Genomic DNA, 25,583 nt, shown 5'->3' with positions numbered 1-25,583 from the left:
TTGCCCAAAATCCTTTGTTATTACAAACCATGAATGACGGACTAATAAAAGGGTGTGAGTAGAGTACGTAAATGAGGATCCCTGTGTTTTATACCAAGTTTTGGTAAAATAAAAAACAAGGATGTGCTTCCTAAACAAAACAGAAGAAAGCACAAACATAATGTTATCACTGTGGAGGTAGCATGCAGACTATGTCAGACACCTTAGGAGCATTATGACATAATTATATTAACAATATAAATTAGTCATAATACTGTACCATACAAATGTAAATCCTGTATTGCAGTGTCCTTGAAAGCAGTAGAATCTGTTTGTGTGATAAGATCTGTAAAAGAAACCTGAAGCTTTTGTTTAGTGTGTTTGGTTTTGTTTAGGCTTTTGATCTTACATTGTAAAGATGATGTCATTGTCCCTATAAGAACTGTGTGTCTTCCCCTATACCTTGTTACAATCTTTACATTATTGTAGCAGTTACTTACATCCCTGTTACATCCTTGTTACCATACATCTTCATTACCAATGTGGAGCATTAAACCCTCCATTTTCTTATCAAAGAAGCATTTTCTTGTGATTATTCGAGCTACGTGGATTTAAGCTAAAAAAAATTACCCCTAGACAAAGGTGTGTCGGCACCTGGAATCCCCTTTTCCCAAATACATCCCATTTCCGACAATCACCCCTTAACTTTCACCGTAACCATTAAATGCAAATCATCACAATTCCTCGGCTGAATATCATGAAATTATATATGTAAACCTAAAGGGCAGAAGCAGTCATAGAACCTCTCCTCTCACCAGCTGGGCAAAACTGTCCTATAGTTTCTGTAATAGGAAGGTTGGTTAAAGGCTCCCTTGAATAGCACTTTCAGTTTTGTGGAAGGCAAAGGGACGTATTGTAAATTAGATCGGCAATTGAGGGGGGGGGGATTCATTCCAAAGCATTCTTTAGTTCTTCTCAATTTCACAGATCTGAAATATCCTCTGTTCTGCACAGTCTCCCACAGTGTATATGTCATGTTTTAATCCATCTTTTGATCCACCTCTTCATTCCATTTTAGATCATTAATATAATTATATTGTGTGCATAGGCAACCCTAAACAAATTACAAAATTATACCGCACAGAAAAAAGAGTTGTAATAAGTGTTGTACCTGTTTATTTTATTTACAAGTGCCAGATAAATCACACTCTTTCCTTAACTACAAAACATTTTCTCAATTACACTGAAATCCTCTGTGAGATCCTGACACCAATTAATTCTTTATGTGCCTGCACAGATGAGAGACTATGATACAAGTTGGGAAGTTTGCAAAATAATTGTAACTATATAGCCTGTATCTTCATAATCAAAACAAAAAGATAAGCAGGGAATCATGCAGTCTCTTGAAGATGGGTTGAAATGGAGAAGGAACCTCAATATGTGAAGACATTGTCCTATCTCCTGTGACACCTTGTTTGAAAGTAGCAAGGCAGTTGCAATGAAGAAGTGTGCAAACGATCTGAGTCTCACCGTAGATGTAAAGTAAGAACAATGGTTATCATTGCCCCTACCATCAAAAGGAAGGGGAGCCACGTTTTCAAAAATGCGCCAAAACTGCAGAGAAACAAGACAGAAAGCATAACAAAATTATAAATAGCAAAAGAAATGGGTAATCCACAAAACTCCACAAGATTTCGGGAATACAGAGCCTCACATATGCAACTTTATATACCCTATTTACTCGATTATAAGACAACCCCCCAAAATCTGAATATTAATTTGGGGAAAAAAAGAAAACTTTTTACTAGTAAATATTAATTTGTGTAAACTATTTTTTCATATTTAATAAAAAGCTATGATTGAGAAAAATTATTTTTTTGATTTTGTTTCCTTTCATTTGCCAACCTGCCCCCTCCCAGTTATGCACATCTGCACCCCAGATATGCCTTATACCCCCTTATATGGCACTCTGCCCCCCAGAAATGCCTTATACCCCCTATATGCCACTCTGCTTCCCTGATATGCCTTATACCCTCCTATATGCACTCTGCCCAATGATATGCCTTTTAACCCTCCAGAAATGCCTTATACATATATATGCCAGAGTGGCATATAGGGGGTTAAAAGGCATATTACGGGGCAGAGTGGCATATAGGGGGGTATAAGACATTTCTGTAGACAGAGTGGCATAAAGGGGGTTAAAAGGCATATCATGGGGCACTCTGCCTCCAGAAAAGCCTTATGCCCCCCTATATAACCCCCCGATTTACCAGTGCTTCCTGGTGTTTAGTGGGAGCAGTGGGTGGAGGCTGGTGTTAGTTCTGCTGGGGCTTCTATGACTGAGCACCGGAAGGTCAAGTGATGCCGGTGCTCCGTCATAGAAGCTGCAGCGGGGGTTGTCTGCGTCCATCGTGCAGACGTTCGCCAGCTGCCAGAGAGAATAATTCCCTGCAGCGCTGCAGGGAATCCTCTCTGGCAGCCGGGTAAGGTCTGTGCGATTCGTGTAGACAACCTCCGCTGCTGCCAGCACTTTCGCCAGCACGCTGTGCTAGAAGACCCGGTGGAAGTGCCGGCAGCAGCTGAGGTTATCAGACAGGAGGATCCGGGTCCCCTGCAGCGCTGCGGGTGATCTGGATCTTAGTCTCATAGCCAGACCTCTATTTGAGGTCTGATTATAAGATGACGGGGTATTTTTCAGAGCATTTGCTCTGAAAAAAACTTGTCTTATAATCGAGCAAATACGGTATATGGAAATATATAGTCAGACACAGATATAGGCAGATGACGGAAGACTCACCTGACATATTTACTGTATACTAGACACAGGATACAGAGCTTCACCATGTTCCAAGATGTGTTGTTATACTTCATTAAATTCAAGGCCATAGCCACATGGGAGTGACAGTTATCACAGCACAAGTTGTGCTGAAAAGAAGGAGGAGAGAGGTTTTAGATGTTTAAACATCTGTAGAATGTGATGGGGATGAAAAGGAAGGACGCCACCAATGGTTGGAGGGACATGATGTAGAGACACAGAAGATGTAGGCTCTATGGATGTCTTGAACATGTGTGGTGGAGGAAAAGAAAAGGGTAACTTTTGTTTGATAGACGTGAGCACATGCTAGAGCATTTGAAAAAGAGGATATGGAATAGGTAAGAGAGAAAAAGTCACAAAAAATAATTTGAGACAGGCCCTGTACTCCGTACCATGCGATGTTTATACTCTTCAGATGCTTCATGAACGGCTGCATCCCATGGATTGGATCCAGTGGCATAAACAAGATTTGGGTCTAACTGCCAGTATCTAAAGAAAGTTGCAGCACATTAATAGGAAATAATGATAACAAAGAGTGGTAGAGGAAGACAGAAGGGGTGGTGGTACTCACTTCACTGGCTTTCCAAAGGCCATACAGTCTTCCTATAAAAGAAGAGGGCTGTGAGTAATAAATAGTGAATTCAATCAAATAGGATGTGGCCCAGTGGGATGAAGTGATTTGTGAAGGAAAGACATATGAGGTTTATATTTTAATATCAAACAAAGATTGTTATGTTTAGCAGCAAGGCAAAGGGAGCATAACTATATGATTGTGAAAGGCAATGTAGAAAAAAAATTTGAGGTGGATTAAGGCATCAAGTAAGAATTACCACTTTGTGATGTGGCTTTTGGAAAATCTCAATGATTTACCTATTCCATTTAAATGGCAAAAATGGCCTATTTAACATTAGTAGAAGGGGGGTCTTTAAGATCTTAAAGGGTTATTCATTCAAGATGTTGTCACATATGTAAACACAGTTGGAATATAACAAGTACTATATTGAAATTAGAAGACAGGATACTCAGATAACATAACAAGGATTTTATTTAAACAAGAATGAAATGTGCGAAGAAATGTCTTTACAGGAAGCAAATAACTGATGTTGCAGTACATTCTGTTGTAAACAAAAGAAAGGGTGATTCCATTGCGCAACTGAAGATTAAGGGGTGTTAAAGTCAAAATTAAAAGTAGCAGTAACCGTAGTTTTTCTTTTGTTCTTAAGAAAAATTACATATATTAAAAGGTTTGAACAATCTTTCTCTCGAGATTAATGAATAAAGATGCTGCCTACCTCCCCAGAAGTATCTACAACATGCAGTCAGTGCTGTTGGAGACTGGTTTATTCGGTCTCTTAAGAGAAAACTAGGGCTAGTTTCATTGTTTTAAGAGAAAAATAAGAGATCAATTATTGACACCTTGTCTTCCTGCTAGAGCCAGATTTACAATAATGAAGAGGTGAGAGATGCCATGATTTATGAGTCGTGCAAGGTAGATATTGCCAGATGAATCCCAGAACCGCCAATTACCAATGAAAAACTTACAACCTTACTGAAGATTGTAGAGCTACACCTGAGCTATGATGAAAAATAACCTTTTATACAGTCAAAACTGGTGACTATTGGCCTGTACGAGGCAGAGATGAGGCACACAGACTTCTCTGTGTGACTCGAACTGTGGCTTCAACATGTCACTTTTGTTGCTAACATTTATTATGGCAAATAAAGAGTAGTCAACTGCTCAAGCTTTACAGTTATTTAATCAGCGGGCCACTTTATATGCATCTACACTTTTGTTAGGAGCGATCATTTTACCTACATCCATAGTTCAACGTTTGGGTAAACAGTGATTTGTCTTAGTCAATTCTAGTTGTGTCATTCATTCCCCCTTGAAAATATGTATTGTAAAAAAAAAAAAAACCTGTAAAAATCTATATAAATAAAAGATAACAACTTGTTACATGGCGATAGTTAGGGCTGCAGTGTGGAAGCCTTGTGCCTTGTGGAGCCAGAGCTGTAAACCCACCACTGTTCCCTGTGCAACTCACAGACACATAATACGGTCCAGCGAAGTCCCGGATCACTCCGTTTGATGTGCAGATTCCCATATGACCAATGAATGGAAACAGCCATCTGGTGGATATAGATATACAGAGGGACACCTATATGTATATTGCCAATATTAGGACATCTTAATTCATCAGTCATCAGTACACAGGAAATGAACTCTATTTCTTTATACAATAAAATAAAAGCTAACATTATATATATATATATATATATATATATATATATATATATATATATATGATACACTACAGGAAACCTATATCGAATACAGAACATCAGTGAGTTACACAACAGCTTTAGTAACATAGGAATATTATCAGGGCTTAACTCGAAAACTCTCCGTTAGTCTATGATTTCTGTGCAAGCCTATGCAACAGCCTGCACGATGCTTTATTGATATATATAAACCGATTAACATTTCCAGGCGGTTTATAAACTAAAACCCAACCATATACAATAAAAAATGTCATCATCACCCAGAAGCTTGTAACTAAATACACTTATACTTAAATCAATATAAACAGCATCTGGCGTGAATACGGCGGGACTCCACCCCTTCCTTACGTCAGCACAGGAATTGGGGTCCACACCACACAGTGCGGAAAACGGTTGCGTTCAGGGTCCGGCTTCATCTTCTCTTCCACTACTTCCGCCATCACTGGCAGGAGCAGCGCCACTTCCGCCATCACTGTCCAATCGCGTACAAGAGCTTTCTACACCCGTCATAGAGTCACTTCCGTCCCTTAGCCTTCTTTCACACACCTTTTTCTGTATACGTCAATACATTGTCATTTTTACGCAGGACTGACCCCTGGTGGTTGCTCGTGTCATTGCACTGCTTTAGGCGCTTCTCAAAATGTATATATTCTAATAAAAAAGACATATTTGTATAATCAGCCCCCTTGCCTGTGTCAGTCCTTTCGAGTAATATTTTTTATGTTAAGTGTGAAATAAGATTATTTATGTTACCTTCCTGAACCCAACTGGTCGTTGAATACATTTTCTTTAAGTAGTTTCGTTTCCCATGCTCTAATTAAGGTTTGTTTATTAATTAAATATTAAATTATATTTCCTCATAGCATAAGCAGAGTAGTCCTGTGATTTAATGCAATAACTCTATTTTTTTTTGTTAAATGTCCAATCTCCATAAGTCCCCCCTTTTTCCCATGGTCCATACAGCATACCATCCAAGTAGCATTTCCTCCCCATTTAAAAAAATAAAAACAAGATGAAATATACGGTATTGGGGGAAACTAGAAAACTAGTAAGAGATACAAATGTATATACATTACTTAAAATAATCCAGTTAAAGATATCCAACAATCATTAGATACTTTGTTAAAGGAACAGATGAATATAAATATATAAATGTCAAATATCCTAAGACACCTACTTTTTACATATTGCTAAATTACATAATGACCAAATTAACCCACCGGGTGGCCCTATTGAAGTGTCCACAAAAGCATTTTTAAAAGACATGCAATGCAAGTTCATTGTATATTATCACTGAACACTCTAAAGGTCTGGAAGCCATGTTTTTTCACTTAATTTTACAATTACGAAGAGTAGCGCTGGCCACCAGATTCGCCCCCAGTTCTGCTTATTTATTGATGGCCTATTGGGAACATCTCTATTTTTTCACAGCATGACTAGGTGGCGAATCTGGTCCCTATCACAGTTATACAGATGATATTTTCTTCATATGGGAGGGATACGTGGAGTGTTTAACTCGGTTCATCTTTTCTGTATATTATTCGATAAATTAAAAGTGAAATTTTTGTATAAGAAGTATCCTAACGATGTATTAGGAAAAGACAGCTGAGAAAGTCAACAAAGTGGACAGGTGATCTTTAATTAAATATAAAAAAAGGAACCCAATCCATTTGTGAGATTATCTTTTATTACTGATTTCAATGAAGGTAGTAATTTTGTTTAAAAGTCATTAGCAAAAATTGACATTTTTACAACAAGACGAGGACATTAGGAAATTCTTAAGTAAGAATCAAAGTTCCACTTTTAGAGGAGCAAGAAGTTTAAAAAAACCCAAAACATTTTAATAGTGATGTCTTTTATAGATGCGGGAGATGTTGACCCTGCCACACCTGTCAATATCAAAAAAGGGAAAAAAATACCCACAGATTCAAATCTAGGAATAATGATGTAATTTATAAGATTAGCAATGTTTTCAAGATTTCAAGAGAGTATCCCAAAATTTTTGTATTTTTAGCTATTGATAAAGTAGAGTCAGCTGGGTTTTTAAATTGCAAACATTAAATCCAGGGGGTTTCCTTTGTTCCCCTTTGCCTTAGATTACATTTATATCTGCTGTTAATTTATTTTATATGTGTATTTATTTAGCATGAACCGCCTTTTATGATCATGTCACAGCTTTAAGTCAGGACGCCAAAGTCGGCCGCTCAAAAACCTTCATTTTCTTTTGAGCCATTCAGAGGTAGACTTGTGTGCTTTGGATCGATGTCTTGCTGCATAACCCAATTGTGCTTCAGCTTTAGGTCACAAACTGGTTGGCGGACATTCTCCTTCAAGATTTTTAGTTGCCCGGTCCAAACCATCACTCTACCACCATCGTGTTTGACTGTCGGTATGATGTGGAATGGTCTGTTAGCTATACGCCAGATGTAACGGGACATGTCTTCCAAAAAGTTCCACTTTTGACTCATGAGTCCACAGAATATTATCCCAAAGGGCAAGATGTTTTTGGCAAATATGAGACAAGCCTTTATGTTCTTTTTACAGCAGTTTTCGACTAGCAATTCTCCCATGGATGGTGTTTTTGCACAGTCTCTTTCTTATTGTGGAATCTCGAACACTGACATTAACCGAGGCAAGTGAGGCCTGCGGCTCTTGCATGTCAGCCTACATTTTGCAAGGTAGGTTCTATTTAAATAATGTACAGGATTCGACAGGGCTGGCAGTAATCATGCCTCGGTGTGTCTAGTGAAATTTAACCCATTGATTACATTTGGTTAATTGGATTTAGTGACTAAGGCTAGCAATTACTTTTCACACAGGGTCAAATAGGGTTGGATAGCTTTTCTTTTCCCTTTTATACATGACATTATCATTTAAAAACAGAATTTTGTGTTTACTCGGGTTATTTTTGATGATCTGATCATCCATGTAGTGGGTGCATGGAATAGTCTTCCAGCAGATGCAGTGGAGGTTAATAGAATGAAGGAATTTAAGCATGGATAGAATAGGCAAAAGGTTTTCCTTGATATAAGACCTAAGAAAAGAGAAAGTATTCAGAAATTGGGACGAAGAGTTCATGGGACGAAGGGTTCTTATCAGCCAACAAATTCTATGTTCCTATGTTAAAAACTGTGTAGTACGTACACCACAGTCAACATTCTTATTTTACCAAAATAATAAAATCTAATCATATTAACCCCTTCAATCCCCTATAGACGTACCGGGACGTCCAAAAAACGCCTATTAAGAAACCCCTATGGACGTCCCGGTATGTCCAGCCCTTCGTGCAGCGTCAGGGACACATCCCTGCCGCTGCACGGAAGATCAGGCTGTCGTTTGATAGCCTGGACTCCCCACTGACAGCAGAAGCCGGCATTGCCGGTTTCAAACGCGCGATCGGGCATTCCCTTCCGGGTTGCGTCACTGCTGACGTAACCCGGAAGGTCATCGGAGGACAGGATATCCCCTACGGGGTCTGTGAGGACCTGCATAGAGATCACAGTGTGATCGGTGCAGGGGGATCGCGGGGAGGGGAGTGAGAAACCATCTCTCTCACTCCCCCTCCCGTCCTGAAACAGAAAAGCTGGGGAAAAAAAATAATTTAAAAAATATTAAACAAATCATTAAAATAATATAAATAATACTAAAAAAATTATAATGTGAGCTGTGATGTCATTGTGACATCACTGGCATGTTCAGGAGGTCCCTAGGAGGACCTCTAACCATTTCTGTGTAAAACAAATATATAAAAAATAAAAAAAAAATATATATAAAAAAAAAATAAAAATTATTTCACAACCCCCAAACCCGTTAAGCCATAGGCATAAAAATTATACAAAATTGTACACCTTATAGTATGCTCCCTGGTGCTGGGAAAATCTGGAAAATCTATATAAATTAGGTATTTCTGAAATCAGGACACCTGAATTGATAAACTTGGAGGGGATTTTCCATCACTTTACCTAATTTTGTGAGGATTCAGAGGGAAAATGTAAAAAAAATTATATTTTTTACTAAATTTCTCATTCTAAATTTTCAGCTAATCATCCAACTATGGTATCAAAAGAAAGCTCCGTCTCTCCTTGAAAAAACAATATATAGTTTACATGGGTACACTATTCACAGGAAAGGAGAATAATCGCTAAACCGACATAGCGCAAAAATGGCAAAATTGCTCCGGGCTTTGAGGTACCAAAAACCCCTGGGATTGAAGGGGTTAACAGTGATGTATCTGGAAAATATACTATCCTATACTAAAATATAAATACATCTTCACTGAGAATAACTTTTTCCAGTTATGGTTTTTCAGATTCTCCAAAGAGTTTCAGATTTAGAGAAATTAAATGCCTAATGCTTAGCCACTAAGCTACATTATAGATAAATTACACAGTTTAGAAAAAATACATTTAGTATAGATAACGTAAATAATAATCTTGTGATGGCATCTTTAGTCAGGATGCATAAAATTGCTGTAGAAAGGGGAACCTCAGTAGAACAAAAAAAATCACAATGCATTTACCTTCTGCTCAGAAATAAAGGTGTTTTTTTTATTCATAGATATACATCAAATACAAACCAGGAAGAGCCACCGGTAGTTCAAAGACACAGTTTTTTTCTTCTTACAAACAGGATAGAGGGCACCAACAAACGCCCCTCAAATAATTGTCATAAGGCCTGAGCAAATTATAGCAGCCTTCAGTGTCATTGATTTCGCAATCTTATCCAAACGGAACCATCTAGCTGGATCCAGCAGAGTTCCTCGCACTGCTAGCCACCCAAGACTTGGAATGACATCAACAATCCACTTTACTAGATGGTAAGGTCTACAAATGCGCACTTGCATTCATAAAAGCTGAGAGCCACACCAAATATACCATAGCTGCAGAAAACCTCCTATAAAGGGGTAGACCTTAAAGCAAAATTATAACCTATAGTTAATCAAACCCATTGGCCCTGACAAATTATTCATTTTAGAATAGTTATTCTTTTATTTTTACATTGTTTCTCTCAAGTCCTTCAACTACAGAGGACCACACTGCAGCTTTAACCAGAAGCAATAAGAAAATACCAAGTGTTGCCATCCACTTAGCATATAGTTTTCAAGTGACCGCCTTCTCTTCTCTCAAACTCTTTGATCTTATTTTATCTGTGCAATGCATGGCAGTTCATTCAAGAGTCTATGGAGGATGAGTGGCCAGGTGGTGGGATAAAGAAAGTTTGATTTGCAATTGGGTTTAATGTCCCACTTACTAGTGAACAGAGGCTCGCAGGTAGAGCTGGGAAATACATGGCTCCGAACACACAGACTACTGTGTGAAAAACATAAATGGCCATCCACACATTGTAAAAATCCCCCACTCTATTCTTAATTGGCGCATTCGTTCAAGGCCTGTGCACCTCCTTTCTGGACTGTTAGCTGGGCCGACACTGCACTTGTCCCTCTGCAGTATCCTCATCGTCTGATCCCCCATCATCAGTCCCTGGATTGCTTCCACTCAGTCCAGTGATTCTATATCCCATGTTCAGAAGCATCACCTCCAAAGGGTCTGCATTCATCCTCCGCTGGTTAGCTTGGCATGCACTCTCCATATCCTGCACCACACGCCGGTCTGGACCCTCACTCTGTGGGAGAAGGAAGAGAATGTGGAATGAGCAGACACCACACTACAAACTATTGTACAGCAGTGTGCAGATGTGAAAAGTACACAGTCTAGTAGATCATCCCAGATACAAGGAAAAGATCAGTTATATGTGTATTGGTATTTTCAGCATTAACAATAGCAGCCTTTCAGCACCTTCATCTACTTACAAGGAGTGAGGTTTTTTTTTTTGTTTTTTAATAAGCTGCTGTTATAATGCCTTAAAACAGAGTGTAAAAATAGTTATTATTTAGCATCAACACCCCTAGTTTCTTCCTGCATGCAGAATGGTCTGCTTCCATAGACTATCTTCAAGTCTTCCCTACACAATGTGCCAACCCCTCCTTTTTTCCCCCCAATTGGTCTCCCCCAACCTCGGGCCGTGGGCTCCAGAGTCGGACAACAGGATCAATGCCGCTGGTGGCCAGGAAGCAGTAGCTGGGATGTGGCTGTAGACAGTTAACAATAGATTCATCGCCCTGGAGGACACGGATGAGAGCACAAGTGTCTTTTTCCCAGATGAAGAACGATCCATCATCCGAACCACTAACAATGTACTGGGCATTGCTGGAAAAAAAGAACACAAAGTTGAAGCGGATGGAATGAACAGGTTCCCAACAATGTATAGAGTGAAGCTAGGATGTTTGATACATGCGAATATCAAATTCCAGGCTTGGCAACTGCTGGTGGAAATGACTCCTAGATTTCTTTTTTTTTTTTTTTATTATAGCTGGCTCTTGATGTGTTGTGCCATTTCTTAATTATGTTTATGGAAGAATGCCTTGCAGGACAGAAAATGGTCAAGCAGACTCCTAACTTTTAAATATGTCTGTCCAGCCCTGGTCAAAGTTACTTATAGGGAAAGGTACATACGTAGGAGGAAATTAGCTTACCTTCCCAGGAAACTAGCTTCCTTTATATCAGTAGTGGTGTTACAGTGACCACAATATCTGTGCTTATAATCTAAACTTCTTTCTCTCAGCAGTAGCTCATCCTCTGAAAGGGAATCCTTTCTTCCCGCTGATCGCAAGCGAACAGAGTTTCCTTTTTTATCTTCCTCTGTGGAGCAAGAAAAAGCATTTGCACTGTTATATTTTTGAGAGAATTCCCCTTATTGGACGAGGGTTTTCCTGCTTCTTTACACTAATGTAGAAAAAGAACATTATGGGTTTTTTGGGTTGTTATTTTTTTCCATGGAGTATTTATTATTTTCGAAAAGCATACAAAGTAAATAAAACTATGTTCTGTTTTTAAAATTACATATAAAGTTTGGAAGCAGAAGAAGAGACTGCAAAGATGGTTAAAGTTTGGGAACAGACAGATGGTGAATGCTCACGGTTGTCAGTCTTGGAGAACAGGGCCACCCTGATGTCTCTGTCCAGAGCATCACATGCACTACTCTGTGCCTGCTCAGGGAACTTGATCTTGAACTCCTCCAAACACTCCAGTGCTTCTGACACATAGCGAAGCTCAAACAGACAGCGAGCTAATCTGAAGTGGGCCTTCAGGTGAGCTGGGTTCAGAGCCAGGGCTTGCAGGCAGTCACGCAGAGCATCATAATGATCACCATCCCTGAAAGAAGTAAGGAAGAGGAAAGAAATACTTTTTAACCCTGGATCAATGAAAAGAGCAAGTTAAAATAACATCACAATACAGAATTTTTAGTAGTCACAATTTAACAGGTTTCCATCCTGTATTAGCAATATTAAGCATGTTAATAAAAATCCCACATGAAAACGGATTTATCTCTTTCCCCCACAAAAAGCTGTTTTTGAAATAGGTGTTTGTGTTTTTTTTTCCACTAAATTGTTAATTAGCACTGCACTGAGATTAAACAATTCACCTTAAAAGATGCATTATGTTTTTAAAAAAGGCCCAGTTTCAATGCAAAGTTGTTTCGTTGGGGGTAACATTTCTCAGGGCCAACACATGACCCTTATTGCACTGGCAAAATTGCAAGGGCTGGCCCTTTCATATCCTCTTAACTAATCACTTTTGGGTGGTATATCTGATATGCCTTATACCGAATTTTGTTCAACAAGGCACAATTTCAGAAAATCTTAGATAAAAGTTTAAATTTAGTCCTTTTAATCTGAACAGACTCGATTTGGCATGATACAGGCAGCATGGTAGCTTAGGCTAAATACAGCACTGGTGGACAGCAGGTGATGTCAACAGCTGTAATACAGACCTAGGGGCAGCACAAGCCAATTCAGGACCAGATCCAGCAGACAGAACCAAGCTCACAAGCCAAATATTAAAGGACATGAGCGAGGACCTGGACACAGAAGGAGAAGAGGCGTTTTAGCTAGGTGGCATGCCTCTACTCATACCAAAACCGAGCCAAGCCAGATGTGATGCTCAAGTCCACTACCAGGTCTGCTACAAGTACATATAAAGGCACCGAGGGGATTTTTTAATAATTTGAAAAATCCAGGCACATTCTCCCCTAGAGGTGTTGGATGATTGAACCCTGCCAGCTTCCATTTTATACAGTAGCCAAAAACAATTGGATCCAGGCCATTTTTGAAAAACACCCATTTTTTAGTCACTGTATAGTCGTGTTTCCGTTTAAAAGAATGAGTGCCTTAAAGAAATGCCCATTTTGCTCTTCTACTTACCACTTCCGTTTCATGTAAGCGGCGGCACGGTTTCCGTATAGCATGGCACTACGTGGGGCTCTCTGTACAGCCTGGCTGTATAGCTCTATTGCCCGACTCCACTGTTGTCGAGCAAATGCATCGTTGGCTTTCTGTTTTACTTGCTCCAGATGTGGAGGTAGTTCAGATAATGATCTGGAGATCAGATGATTAAACGACAAATATTTCAAAAATATAACATACACTAAGGTAGCAGACATTTTAGCTGTACAGTGGTACTGCATCTCACCAAGGTAAAAAAAACTGTATATACAACTGTAACTAAAAAAAATAAAAAAAAACATACAAAAAAAAACAGATTTGTATAATGTAGATTCAATGCAATTGACTGAACACTAAAGCGTATGGTGCTAGGGCCCTCTTGTCAGCTCCAACCTTTGTCCACTATACACGAGTAAAAAGCCATTCAGGTAGTGTTTGACCCAAGATAACAAAAGAGCAGATTCACAGAGAAATGAAAACTCTGCTCTACATTTTTGGGCACTTCGCTTCACTTGATGATATATCAGACCGTTTAACGGGTAGTTAAAACTTTCTATCCTAAAGGCTGTTATTGCCGTCAGTCATGTGACATTTAGTAGACTTTTCGTGACAAATTTTACCATTTCGTCCGTATAATGAACCAATGAATGTTACATTCAACCAAAGAAACTGAAAACAAATGTGCACAATACAAAAATTTGTCCATTTTTGTTGCTGCGCCCACTATTTTAATTACACTTAGAGGAGAATCTCGCCATTTTGCCTGCACTATGAGAACATTGAGTGAGATGATCCTCGTTTGTCCAATCAGCTCACTCTTGTCAAATGCTGAGGCCTTGTCCAATGGCTGTGCTGCATCTTTCAAAATAAAAAAGACTAGTAACGGAGAGACTATATAAGAGCAGAGCAGGCAGGGGATCCATTCATTTCACTGTAACTTCTTTATGTGACACTGCTGTGCTGCATCTGAGCATTTTACAGAGTGAGATTCTTCCATGTGAGACTTGGTGAGCCTTAGCTTGCTATGTTTAATTTAAGAGGATTTTTTTCTCAGTGCTTCTGTCAGGAAAAAAAGAATTTTCAGCCAGCGTCCAGGTCTAATATTTTGCATGCTCAAACACCACGCTGAGATTATTCTTTACGGCAATGAGAATGAAGTTCTGCTTGTAAAATGAAAACCCCTTTCTCCATAGACTTTCACTAGGCATAGTATCGGCCTGGGTGATTAAGACAGACATTCTATTGTTTACCCGGGGTAGTATGATAGGATGGATGTCTTGCACATTGGGATAAGATAACAGAACGAGAACACATAAATGGCTAACAGGTCGATGCCTGTTATTATACAAAAACAATAATGGTTTAAAAAAATATATAAATATATATATAGCCACAAAAGCTTAGTTTTTTTATACTGGTAATTAAAAAAAAAAAAAAAAAAAAAAAGCTCCCCTTTAAAATTCAACAATTGTTGCCGTTGCTACTAAAAGGAAGAGCCCACCACGGTTTTGTAAAATAATCCAATAAATGTAAGTTTGGTTTTCATTTCACACTGCAGTACAAGGGATGTATAAACTCCCAAAAAGCAATCAATGAACCTACTACCTGTAGGTTCACAGTGGAGGACCTATCTGGGTATCCTAGAGTCATGTGATCCCTAATCACAGTAATCACACGCATCCACGTGACAAAGCCAATGTTAGTAAACCTCAGCTTTGTTTATGTGTTCTGCCTCTCTCTTCCTTCATTTTCTGCTGAAGCCAGAGAGACATTACATCATGTTACATTGTAGCTGCATTATGAAGTGGGTACACTACAAAAGCCTCCATAGGTTTTTTTTATTTCCAGAGACAGAAGCGATACGGCCACCAAACCACACCTCATCCTTGAATACAACACATATATGGGGGAATAGATTTGGCGCTCAGTGCCTGCAGCCAAACCAGGCACACAGAAAAGCAATGATATAGTGCAAAATGGTTGCTACCTGTTTGGCCCAAATCGCTGTCTACAATGCTTATGTATTGCACAAAACAGATGTCACAGGAAATAACTATTCCTTTTTAGTGTTTATTTCTAATTTTATTTTTGATGCCCCACCTTACCCTGAAAATATGCTATGAGAAAATGTCCTGAAGTTGGTGGTTGGTACTGTACTGTGTACATGAATAGGATTTATGAAGGTTTACCCTACAGTGTTCTCAATTAAATCAATTAAAAAAAGAACACAATGTTCTAAGTACCGGTAAAAATAAGCTTGCCTTGACCTTGAGCTGTTTTTCAGACCATTCACCACCACCACTGGCAAACCTGGCCCTCACTCAGTTTAAATAGGTGGGTGGAAGAATGGAGGAGGAAAAAAAGCAATCATCACCAGGTAAGAACATTTAGGGCAGCCAATTTAAATCAATGAGAGCAGGGCTTTGTTTTTTTAATCCAAGGACACCACAGTTTATGTAGAGCGGTAGGGGTATGGAGAGATTTAGCTGTTCCAGAACGGGGTTATTGCTTTAAAGCAGATAAATATATGAGAAACGGTCAATAACTTCATATATATGTATATATGTTTGTACAGCCAGACAGATTCTGGTTGTCAGTTTGTTCTTGGTGAAGCCTTAACTCGATCAATGGCGAGGTAACGACCATAGATTTCTCAAAGGTGTAGCCGCTGGTGCCAATTTTTCTGCAGGCATGTGTGAAAGTTTAAGTGGAGCTGGAGTGCAGCTAGTGCTTTTAAAATAGGGAGTAGATGTACCCCCAACATACTGCACAAAATACTGGCTGTTACCATATGAAGAAAGAAAGAAAAAGAAGCATACATTTTTTCACACAATTTTAAAAAAAGAGACTTGTATTCCCGCTGGCTGCTATTAAAGCAGGCAGCAGTCTTAAGCTCGCTGCCCACACATCAGCTAAACTCATACATACAGAATTAACTCCAAAATTCATTAAAAAAAGAAATGATTTGTTATATAAGCATGCTGAGGTTGAGAGGCGCAGTACAACCACAACATACTTCAGTGGGTTTTCTCTCACTGCACATATCCATTGGATCTAACAAAGCATTTTCCTAAAACCGATTTGATATCTTTGACCTTGGAATAATGTGGAAGCATAGAACTATGAGAATCCTTTACATTTGCCCGACAACTGAGACATTTCTCCATGAGAATTTTTGAAGATCAACAGTTCCCTTAAAGCTAAACAAAAAAAAAAAAAAAAAAGCAATGTCATTCCATGGCGTGTTTTGGATATTTTATAGCAATGGCGAAAGAAGAAAAAAAAAAAAATGTCCCCTGAATTAATACAAACCAAAAAGATTTACCAGTAAGGACATACTGGAATGTCAACATGGTTGTAGTTTCATTTAACAACTGGAAGAGGAACAGAGACAAACAGGAGTAATATGATGAGGGATCCAACAGGGCAATAGAGTGTGAGACTATGTCTGCTTGGAAAATCCCTAATCTCAGGGTAGCATTTTACAATGTAAACACATGTAAGGATTTGGGTAGTAACACAGAGGATTAGCAAAAATGAAGGGGGGAAAAAAGATTTAAACAGCATTACATATTTCTAGGTATTAGGGTGCAAAACAAGGAAATACTAGACAGGAATAGAAAGGAGGGAAATCAGCAGAATGATCACATATAATGCCAGATACACAGACATGGAATTAAGTACGGAAGTGTCATGTTCTTACCCCACAAGGTTCTTGGACTCATTCACTCGTAAACCGTTACTGTACAGGTGAATTCCATTGGTGGACGTTTTCCCATTCTGGACTTCTGCAAGTACAAAGAGGTTAAATTACACAGCTCATCAATACTGGGGCAAATATTGTGTTCCCAATTAATATTGATGTGCACATAAGGCCCAATATCCCTCCACCACCAAGAAGACTTGCATATTTGATCTAATCAAGTAATGACAATTAATGTAAATAACTGGTTTTATCTAAAACATTCCTCAGGAGTGACTATTTCTCACTTTAAAAAAAACAAACAACATATCAATTGGGAACTGAAAAATGTTTAAAAATAAATAAAACAAATAAAAAAAACAGGATATGACCAGGGCAACTGTTTTGTGAGGTATAATTGTAATATGATCAATGAAATGACTTTTACATTAAAAAAAGCCACACACACACACACACACACATAACTGTGCACTTAACATACAGAAACAAATATATCATTGTGTACAAATGTTCATATGTAATGTTTATTCACAGGGGAATCCATATTAAAGGGAGCACTTTCCTCACATGGGGTCTGGAGCAGAGTGGCGTTGCACGTTGAGATACGTGTTCAACAGAAAGCATCTTCTGCTTGGAAAATTGCTGGGGGAAAAGCATTTGCAATAGGGACGCTACAAACATTTTAAGGGATCACACAGTTTCAGTATGCATTAAAGTTTATATTATGGCTGGAGTCTCCATTTAAAGAGCATATGACCCCTCCTCCAAATGCTTGTAAACTTTTGGGTAAGCTCATAGAAGACTTTATGAAGAAGTAAATTGCGGCACACGAACATTTTTTTATTTTATTTTATCTGTGAATCATCCTGTTCTTCTGGGATTGCTGGAATTAGTATTATTTTATTGTTTCCAGATTATAAATGGATACATTTAGCTACAGAATGTTCTTGAAAAGAAGCACCCATATTCCCAAATGCTGAGTACAGACTACTCTTATCCCTTGCCTTTACCCTGTCAAGAAAGCAGTTTGTTTGTAGTAGGATGGCTTGTCTCTGAAACCTGCTGCAAGATGGAAATGCACAGACAGCCAAACCAGGGACTGTATAATTTTACTTCTCAGATCCCCAAAATGCTAGAATTGGGCAAAACTTCCCAACAAAATTGGTTATATATTTTGGGGCTACTGACCTCCTGATGTATGGTGGTGGGATTTGGGCAGCAGGAAAGTACACGGCCTCTGCTTGAATGTCAGGTCGAACAGGTAAACCTGTATGGTGGAAGGACACGATAACCACTCTAAAACATAACTTTTCAAAGGTCTGACCAATACAATACAGCTTGCCTAAAGGGGCAAGGTGTAAATTTAAGGGAGTGAGGGAAGGAGTATGCATGTATATATAGATATATATTAGAATGTGTAGTAAATGTGCATGCGGGTGAACATGTTAGTTACAGGGGAAGGATCAATGTGCCAGCCCTCCTGTACTTTCCTAACCAAATTAAAATGTAATCTTATTTAAAACTCACCTGCTCCCCACCCATATTCACAAGTAACTCTGTCCCATCCGGGCTGAAGGTTACATATGTGGCTACGAGGACACGTAACCGGTTGTTATAATCCGGGAGCTTGATGGGAAGGTGACCTAAGGGGAAACAAATCTATTATAAAATTACAGTGATGGTGAGAAAGTTGAAACAAACAGAGATAGACGTAAATGGGGATATGTTGTAAAAACAGTAGAAAGGGTTGATGTGATTGTACCTGCCACATAGTACTGTGCAGCTCCTTCAGGAATAGGCTTTTGTCGTGAGCAGAAGGTGTGAAGTCCAGACTGGGTCTGCAGGAGATTCTTTCTAAAAAATGCAAACAAATCATTAGCACAGAAAAGACTTCCACCATGTTCTCTTGAAAAACATTATTATTCTGATTATTATCATGGCACCATTATGTCTGGTGCACATCCACTGTGTTCAATAGCTACCTTCTTCTATCAACCACTACCTACCTGTGGCTGTGGATCATGCGGATATCATAAAGTCTGACAAAGGGTCCACTGGCACCCACTGCCAAACAATTATTGTCTTGAGGGCTCACGCTTACGCACTTGGCCTCGACAAGCTGGCCACAGTACTCTGTTAGATCAATCAGGACCTCAGAGTGTGTGCTGCTCTCCCGTAGGTCGTACTGCCTGCAGAGTAAGGTGAAAGGATATATGAACTCCAAATGTCTGCTTACATATTTGGTATTTTAACAGGCAAGCCAATTAATATTTATGTAAGGGCCAACGTTAGCTTCGCCAGTGCCAGCATTTTTCTATCCCATTTGAGCAACTAGACCTGTCATGCTTTTGTGCACCCTTGCTCCCACTGGATGCCGATACATTCTAAAGCTTCTACAATTTTGTAGATTTCCCCCAACCTTTCATTTTCATTCAGTTGATCCCTTAATCACTATCTTACAAATATCTATAAAGGATTATATATATGTATGTGTGTATGTATATACACACACACACACACTTAGGAGAGCAGAACATACAAGGCAATAAATGATAGAATAAACATTAATATCTTAGAACTTCTTGATCCGATGAGAAATCTTTTTGTTGCAATTTTTTTTTTTTTTTTTTTTTTAAATAGCTTAAATTTGAGTTTCTTGTCTTCTTTTGATTAGGTCTTTTTTTCAACCTAAATTACTATGTTACTATGTTTTTTGTGAGGAATCACAATGTTAGTGGGTTTAGTTTTACATAGGGAGAAAAAAGATATTATGACATATATCATATTATTAATAATAATATAGCATTATATGTGTTTTTAAAAAAATCTTGAATTTTAAATATATGAAACGCCTGTATTTTCTTTGAAAATAAACATTATATATTTGATGTGGGTAAACTGAAATGAGAATTGGTAAAATTGCAGTTGAACACACATGACAAAGATGCCAGGAAAGCTCTTGAGTACAAAATACTCTTGGTCACAAATAAAGTAACACAAGGTGGCAACCTCATTCTCTTCTAAAGAGTACAAAGCTCCTCACCGAATGAGGCCATCTTCCCCTGCACTCCAGAAGGTGTTGGGCCACATGGGGGCAGTGGCAATGCGTTTAACACGGTTAGTGTGTTCTGAGAAAACATGGAGGGTCTCCCTAGAGTTGACATCATGTACATGGACCTTGGCATCTGCTGCTCCAGTTATCAAGATGCGGTCATCAGAGTGTGGAAGGAACTAATGCAATGACAAATAGGAATACAATGCAGTAAGGACAAATAGGGTAACACTGACAGGCAAAACATTAGAATCATGTAAGGACAGAGGAGTGGAGAAAAATAGGATAGAGGAGAAGAGGCTGGCTTCAGAATGTAGTAACAATTTACAGGTACAAACAACCAAATAATGCATACTACTGTGCTCTGCTCACCTTGACAGAGAAGATGTTAGCTGTATGTCCTGTATGCATAGACAGAAGCTTCTTGTGATGAAATGGATCCCAGAGCATCATATGCTGGTCGTCAGAGCCAGAAGCCAGCAAACTGTAGGAGAGAGACGATGAGAAAGGAAAAGGACGCAGAGGCTGGCCAGAAGAAACAGAAAAAAGGAGTGTTTGTATGCTATGAACGGGGAGTAGGAAGTCTAACTGAGAAAGTGTGACTGTAGCCTGTAAGCATGTATTTTCGTCAACTCTTACACCTATCTTGATTACGGTATGAAAGAGGCCAAAGAAAGAAGGAGAGAATAGAGAGAAACACTAGGATAAAACTACGGTACACCAAAGTGTGAGGCTGTTTTGTTTCAGATATATTCCACCTTTTATGTAGTATAAATAATACACAAGAAGGGAGATGGCAGAAAATATACATATTTTTTTTTTTAAATAGAGCAAAGAAATACATTAGGAGACAAAAATGACAACAAATACAAAGAAACTGATAAGGGCTGGAAAAACAAAACCACTCACTTTCCTTTCTCATTCCATTCCAGGCAATTAACGCAGCCAGTGTGACCCTATTAAAATGAACAGCAAAGATGAATATCCAGTTTGTACATAGGCTTGTATAGAAAACCAACATTTCTTACCTGTAGCTCCGCTTCCAGTCCTAAACGACGGATAAAGGGATCAGTTACATGGTGACGTCTCTGGAAACTCCGTGCTCCTCTCTCCTAGAAAGAAAAAAAGAATTCTCAGGAACCTACAATATTTACTTGACATTTCCAACCTACACCTATAATAGTCATGACTACATTTCATTTTATTCAGATTATTTTTACTGTGTCAATTACTGCAGTCAAACTTATTTTTCTCACTCATCAGACCTCTCTGCTAGCCCCTACCCCAACTGCTTGTATACTCCAGGATTAATGCAGACATCCTCAACCCCCTATCCCTACTTAGAATGAAAATGACAGAGTCTGCATAATCCATGATTAATACTCTGGTTCCAGGACCCAATTTGAGAGGCTGACCTTGACATTGTCTACTTTTGTAATATTTTTTTCTTTTTTTTTTTTTTACATGCGAGTCTCCTTCAAACTCTACCCCTACATTCCACTCACTCTACCTAGCATATTCTGGTTTAACCTCACCTGCTGCTTTGTATACAGCCTACTTTTAATTCTGTAGTTATACAAAAAAAATGCATTTATCTTTGTACCCTACTTTTAACTTACATATCATTCTACAGGTAACCAACAGTTAAAGGGACCTATAACTACATGGCTATCAGGCTTACACCAACTCCATTGACCAATTAAAAGCAGTATTCCTGTTTACATACATACATATACATATATATATATATATATATATATATATATATCACACACACCCTGCTCCTCTTACTTACTTGCCAACTTTATTAGGGTGAGAAGCGCAGACAGTATTTTGTTTTTTATCGTAGTAATCCCCAACCATTTTGTCTTGGTTTAGCAAAACTATGTAAGTAGGACTCATCTCTCATGGGAGAGATGTGGCCAAAATACAGTACTAAAGCCTCATGTTTATTGTAACATAGTATTAATTTGTAGATAAATGCCACACCACTTATTTTCATTTTAATTGCAAAATCCAAACTTCATATTTCTTCCATACAACTAGTACCGTATTTACAATTTACTGCCTTTCTAGGAACACAAATGATACTTTGTTATCCTATCAAGAATTGATTGATTGTTTTCATCCCTGAGGTAGAGTTTAAACCCTAGGGAGATAGCACATTATTACAGAAGGCTTTGTGTTTATCTGGCTTTAAAAGTTAATATAGCGCAGTAATTAGTACTACACATACCTTGATTTGCCTGTGGATTATGTCCTGAGCTATATTGACTTTGGCCATTTTGAATCACGTTTAGGACATGGCTCATGGGGCAATGGATCCAAGGTGCACCATTTCCGCACTTTCTTCTGTATGCTTCGATGTGACTGCAGAATAAAAATGCTTCAACTTTAGTTTCCACCTGGTGAATTATATTTTACAAACAAAGCCAAAAGGTACGTCTTATACTGCATGCTACCATCCTACATTGTGGTTTGTTATGTAATTATTATACACACATAACCATGCTAAGAATGCCCCTATACAAACTACATTTATTATTATTATTTATTGTTTTATATAGCGCCATCAAATTCCGTAGCGCTTATTTGAAGGATGACATTTCAGGCAAACTTGCTTCCTTTTTGGTGACATTTCAAAATCACTAAAACAAAACGATTTGTTTTGATTAGGAAATAACATGACCCATCTAACAAACTGCACTGGAAAATCCAGATTCCATTGCCTTACAGTGTAACCATGTATTTTATACTGTTTGCCTCCTTTCCTCACAACTTACAGGGTGTATTGTGTATATGATTTATACAACCCACCCCATTAAAAAGTTAGATTCTCCAGGCTCATTGGCACAATAAGCTGATATGTTTCAGCAATAGAAGGTAGGTGTTTAACATGCAGGCACAGTCACTACTTATAGGAATAAAATGAACAACAGTGCAAGCATCTATTCAGTCAACAACCCAATTCCATGACATAGAGTGCTGACACACTACACAACCGAGGGTACAAACATGTACCTACACATACGCTATACTAATACTCACTGTAGATACTCTTCAGCGGTCCTGGATACACGTTAATGCCTCATTGTGCAACTATATACTAAACGTTAATAAATACATGTATGTGCGCACATTAGGGTTCAACAAATAAGTTCCAGGTACTGTATCCGTCTCCTCCACCCAAGAGGCCCATGTTACCCAGTCCCAGTGTTTACCTCCACGGTTGTACCACACAGCATATACTCTCCTGCTGCGTAAATTCCGTAAGCTGCCACAATCAACACAGAACATACTCTACGTAAATAGCGCATTCAGGTCTTTGAGAATTACAAACATGATAGTGCGCCGCCCTGGCAACCGGACAGTGAAGGGAAGGTACTGGACAACCAATAACAAGGTGGCTGAAAGAGAGCGATCAGAACACTAGCCAATAAGGGCTACTGGAAGAAACTAGCATGGTAGGGTGGCTGGGAGGCCAAGCAGTGCGTAGTTTGAGATAATGCGTATGCAGGGGACCATGGGAGTTGTAGTTTTCAATGTGTAATGTTCTCGTGTTTTTAATTAAGAATAATGTTGCGGATAGTTCTTTATCAGAACTTAATCTAAATTTAGAGAAACCAATACGAGTTTAGGATTAGAGAATGTGCATACATACACACATTACACACATATTATATATATATATATATATATATATATATATATATATATATATATATATATATATATATATATTTATATATACGGTATGTATGTGTGTGTGTGCAGTGGCTATAGGTAGACCTGGCACATATTTCCCAACATTTGTCATGCCCCAAAAAAGACATTTACCTTTTATGGATGCGGCCAAAGGCGTGGCTGGAGGGCAGGACTATGTTGGGTAATGGTAGCTATTTTTATAAGCAGCAGGTGTTCAGAAGAAGAATATTATATTTTCTTTAATTCATAAAGTCTTCTGTTTCCATGCACTTTGTGATTTATATGTGGAATGTATAAACTCATGGAATATCTCACAATGTATGAAAATGATATGTGTGCTGAAAACCATCATAGACGTGGTAACTTATTTCGCATATAGCTTGCAACATATATAGTTTTGCCCATAAATATGTAGAATGTGGCGAAACCAAAGTTACAGTTGCCCAGGGCGGAATACAATTTCAAGCAGCGAAGAAGTTATACATGGTAGGTTGCAGAACAATTATTTCTTATGTATGTAGGGGAAGGTATGTCAGGAAGACATTCAACATCGCACCTAGGTACAGGAAATAGTTACGCTGCCCCCTACTCCGAACAGCTTTTTCATTGCTCAGTGCTTTGCTCCCTGCATGTCACTTTGTCGACCACCTCCCTGTCCCATACACCATATGCAAACACACACTCCAGTCTAACACTATACACTTACACTCAATGTACACTAAAATACACTGTAAAACTGTACAGATACTTTAACCTTTTAGAATGGCCTGGCTTTCATAAAAGGTGACCTGATCTACATCTAAGTCACAAATATAGACAAACACAATGTGCTTAAGCTAATAATACACAAACAATGATAATCTTTCATGTCTTTATTGAACACATCCTTTAAACTTTCACAGTGCTGGTTGCCAGTCAGTAAACCCTTGACAGGTCGAAGCTCCTTTGGCAGCAGTAACCTCAAAAAAGTGGTTCCGGTAGCTGCAGCTCAGACCTGTACAATGTTCAGGAGGAATTTTAGAGGATTCTTCTTTACAAAACGTCTTAAGCTCAGCCATAGTCTTAGGATGTCTGGCATGAACAGCTCTCTTGAGGTCATTCCACAGAATCTCTAATGGGTTAAGGTCTGGGCTCTGACTAGGCCACTCCAAAAGGTGAATTTTCTTTTCTTGAAGCCAAAACAGTTCTAAATCATGATGCTCCATCCACTGTAATTCACTATTGACATAATGTTGTCATGTTGGTATGTGGTGCCCTTTTCATTGTACTGTCCACAAAACATTTTCCTAGTAGCATTATGTCAAGGGGCTCTTTGGCAAACTAAAAGCAATGTTTTTTGGGAGAGCAGTGGCTTCTTTCATGGCATCCTGCCTGTTAAATGTTTTGCATATGGTAGACTCATGAGCAGAGATGTTAACCAGTTCCAATGATACCTTCAAGCTTTTTGCTGTTATTCTAGGGTTCTAGGGTTCTTCATCATAGGGAGAGTAGCCACAGTACTAAATCATCTCCATTTATAAAAAAAAAAATTGTTTTACTGTGGACTGATGCATATGCAAACTCTTTGTAACCGTTTACAGCTTAATGCAAATCAACAAATCTTGATTGTAGGTCTTCTGAGATTCCTTTTGTGTGAGACATGGTTCGCATTCAGTAAATGCTTGAGCATAGCAAACTCAATGTTAGAGTGTTTTTTTATATGTCAAAGTAGCTGTAAAACACACCTCCAACCCTGTTTCGTTGACTGGACTCCATGTTTGCTAAC

At 38.6% G+C, this 25,583-nt stretch overlaps 2 protein-coding genes across 3 annotated transcripts; both read right to left on the bottom strand.

Moving 5' to 3' along the window:
• Nucleotides 1–1,505: 1,505 nt before the first annotated feature.
• On the bottom strand, nt 1,506–5,547 carry LOC149287988 (transmembrane protein 222-like). The gene is made up of 6 exons (XM_089492368.1): nt 5,426–5,547; nt 4,840–4,924; nt 3,366–3,397; nt 3,187–3,283; nt 2,777–2,904; nt 1,506–1,593 (listed from the first exon to the last, which is right to left on the bottom strand). Exons 1-6 carry the CDS (start codon nt 5,545–5,547, stop codon nt 1,506–1,508), a joined length of 552 nt encoding a protein of 183 aa, XP_089348494.1.
• Nucleotides 5,548–10,489: 4,942 nt separating this feature from the next.
• Nucleotides 10,490–22,397, bottom strand: LOC149287987 (WD and tetratricopeptide repeats protein 1-like). 2 transcript variants are annotated; one of them, XM_089492338.1, is made up of 15 exons: nt 22,350–22,397; nt 21,142–21,225; nt 21,023–21,069; nt 20,486–20,597; nt 20,105–20,292; nt 19,068–19,250; nt 18,824–18,915; nt 18,589–18,704; nt 18,250–18,328; nt 17,062–17,146; nt 13,338–13,511; nt 12,053–12,288; nt 11,610–11,775; nt 11,091–11,283; nt 10,490–10,699 (listed from the first exon to the last, which is right to left on the bottom strand). In XM_089492338.1, exons 1-15 carry the CDS (start codon nt 22,395–22,397, stop codon nt 10,490–10,492), a joined length of 2,013 nt encoding a protein of 670 aa, XP_089348464.1. The 2 variants fall into 2 exon arrangements, with proteins under 2 accessions (XP_089348464.1, XP_089348465.1); XM_089492339.1 differs by having other exon boundaries at nt 17,062–17,143.
• Between the last annotated feature and the right edge of the window lie 3,186 nt (nt 22,398–25,583).

This window comes from Sceloporus occidentalis, unplaced genomic scaffold, assembly GCF_023333645.1.
Source record: "Sceloporus occidentalis isolate IW3139 unplaced genomic scaffold, rSceOcc1.0.p SCAF_55, whole genome shotgun sequence".
Taxonomy (NCBI): Eukaryota; Metazoa; Chordata; class Lepidosauria; order Squamata; family Phrynosomatidae; genus Sceloporus; species Sceloporus occidentalis.
The sequence above is the reverse complement of the archived record's forward strand: the minus strand, read 5'-3'. Positions and strand labels throughout refer to the sequence as shown.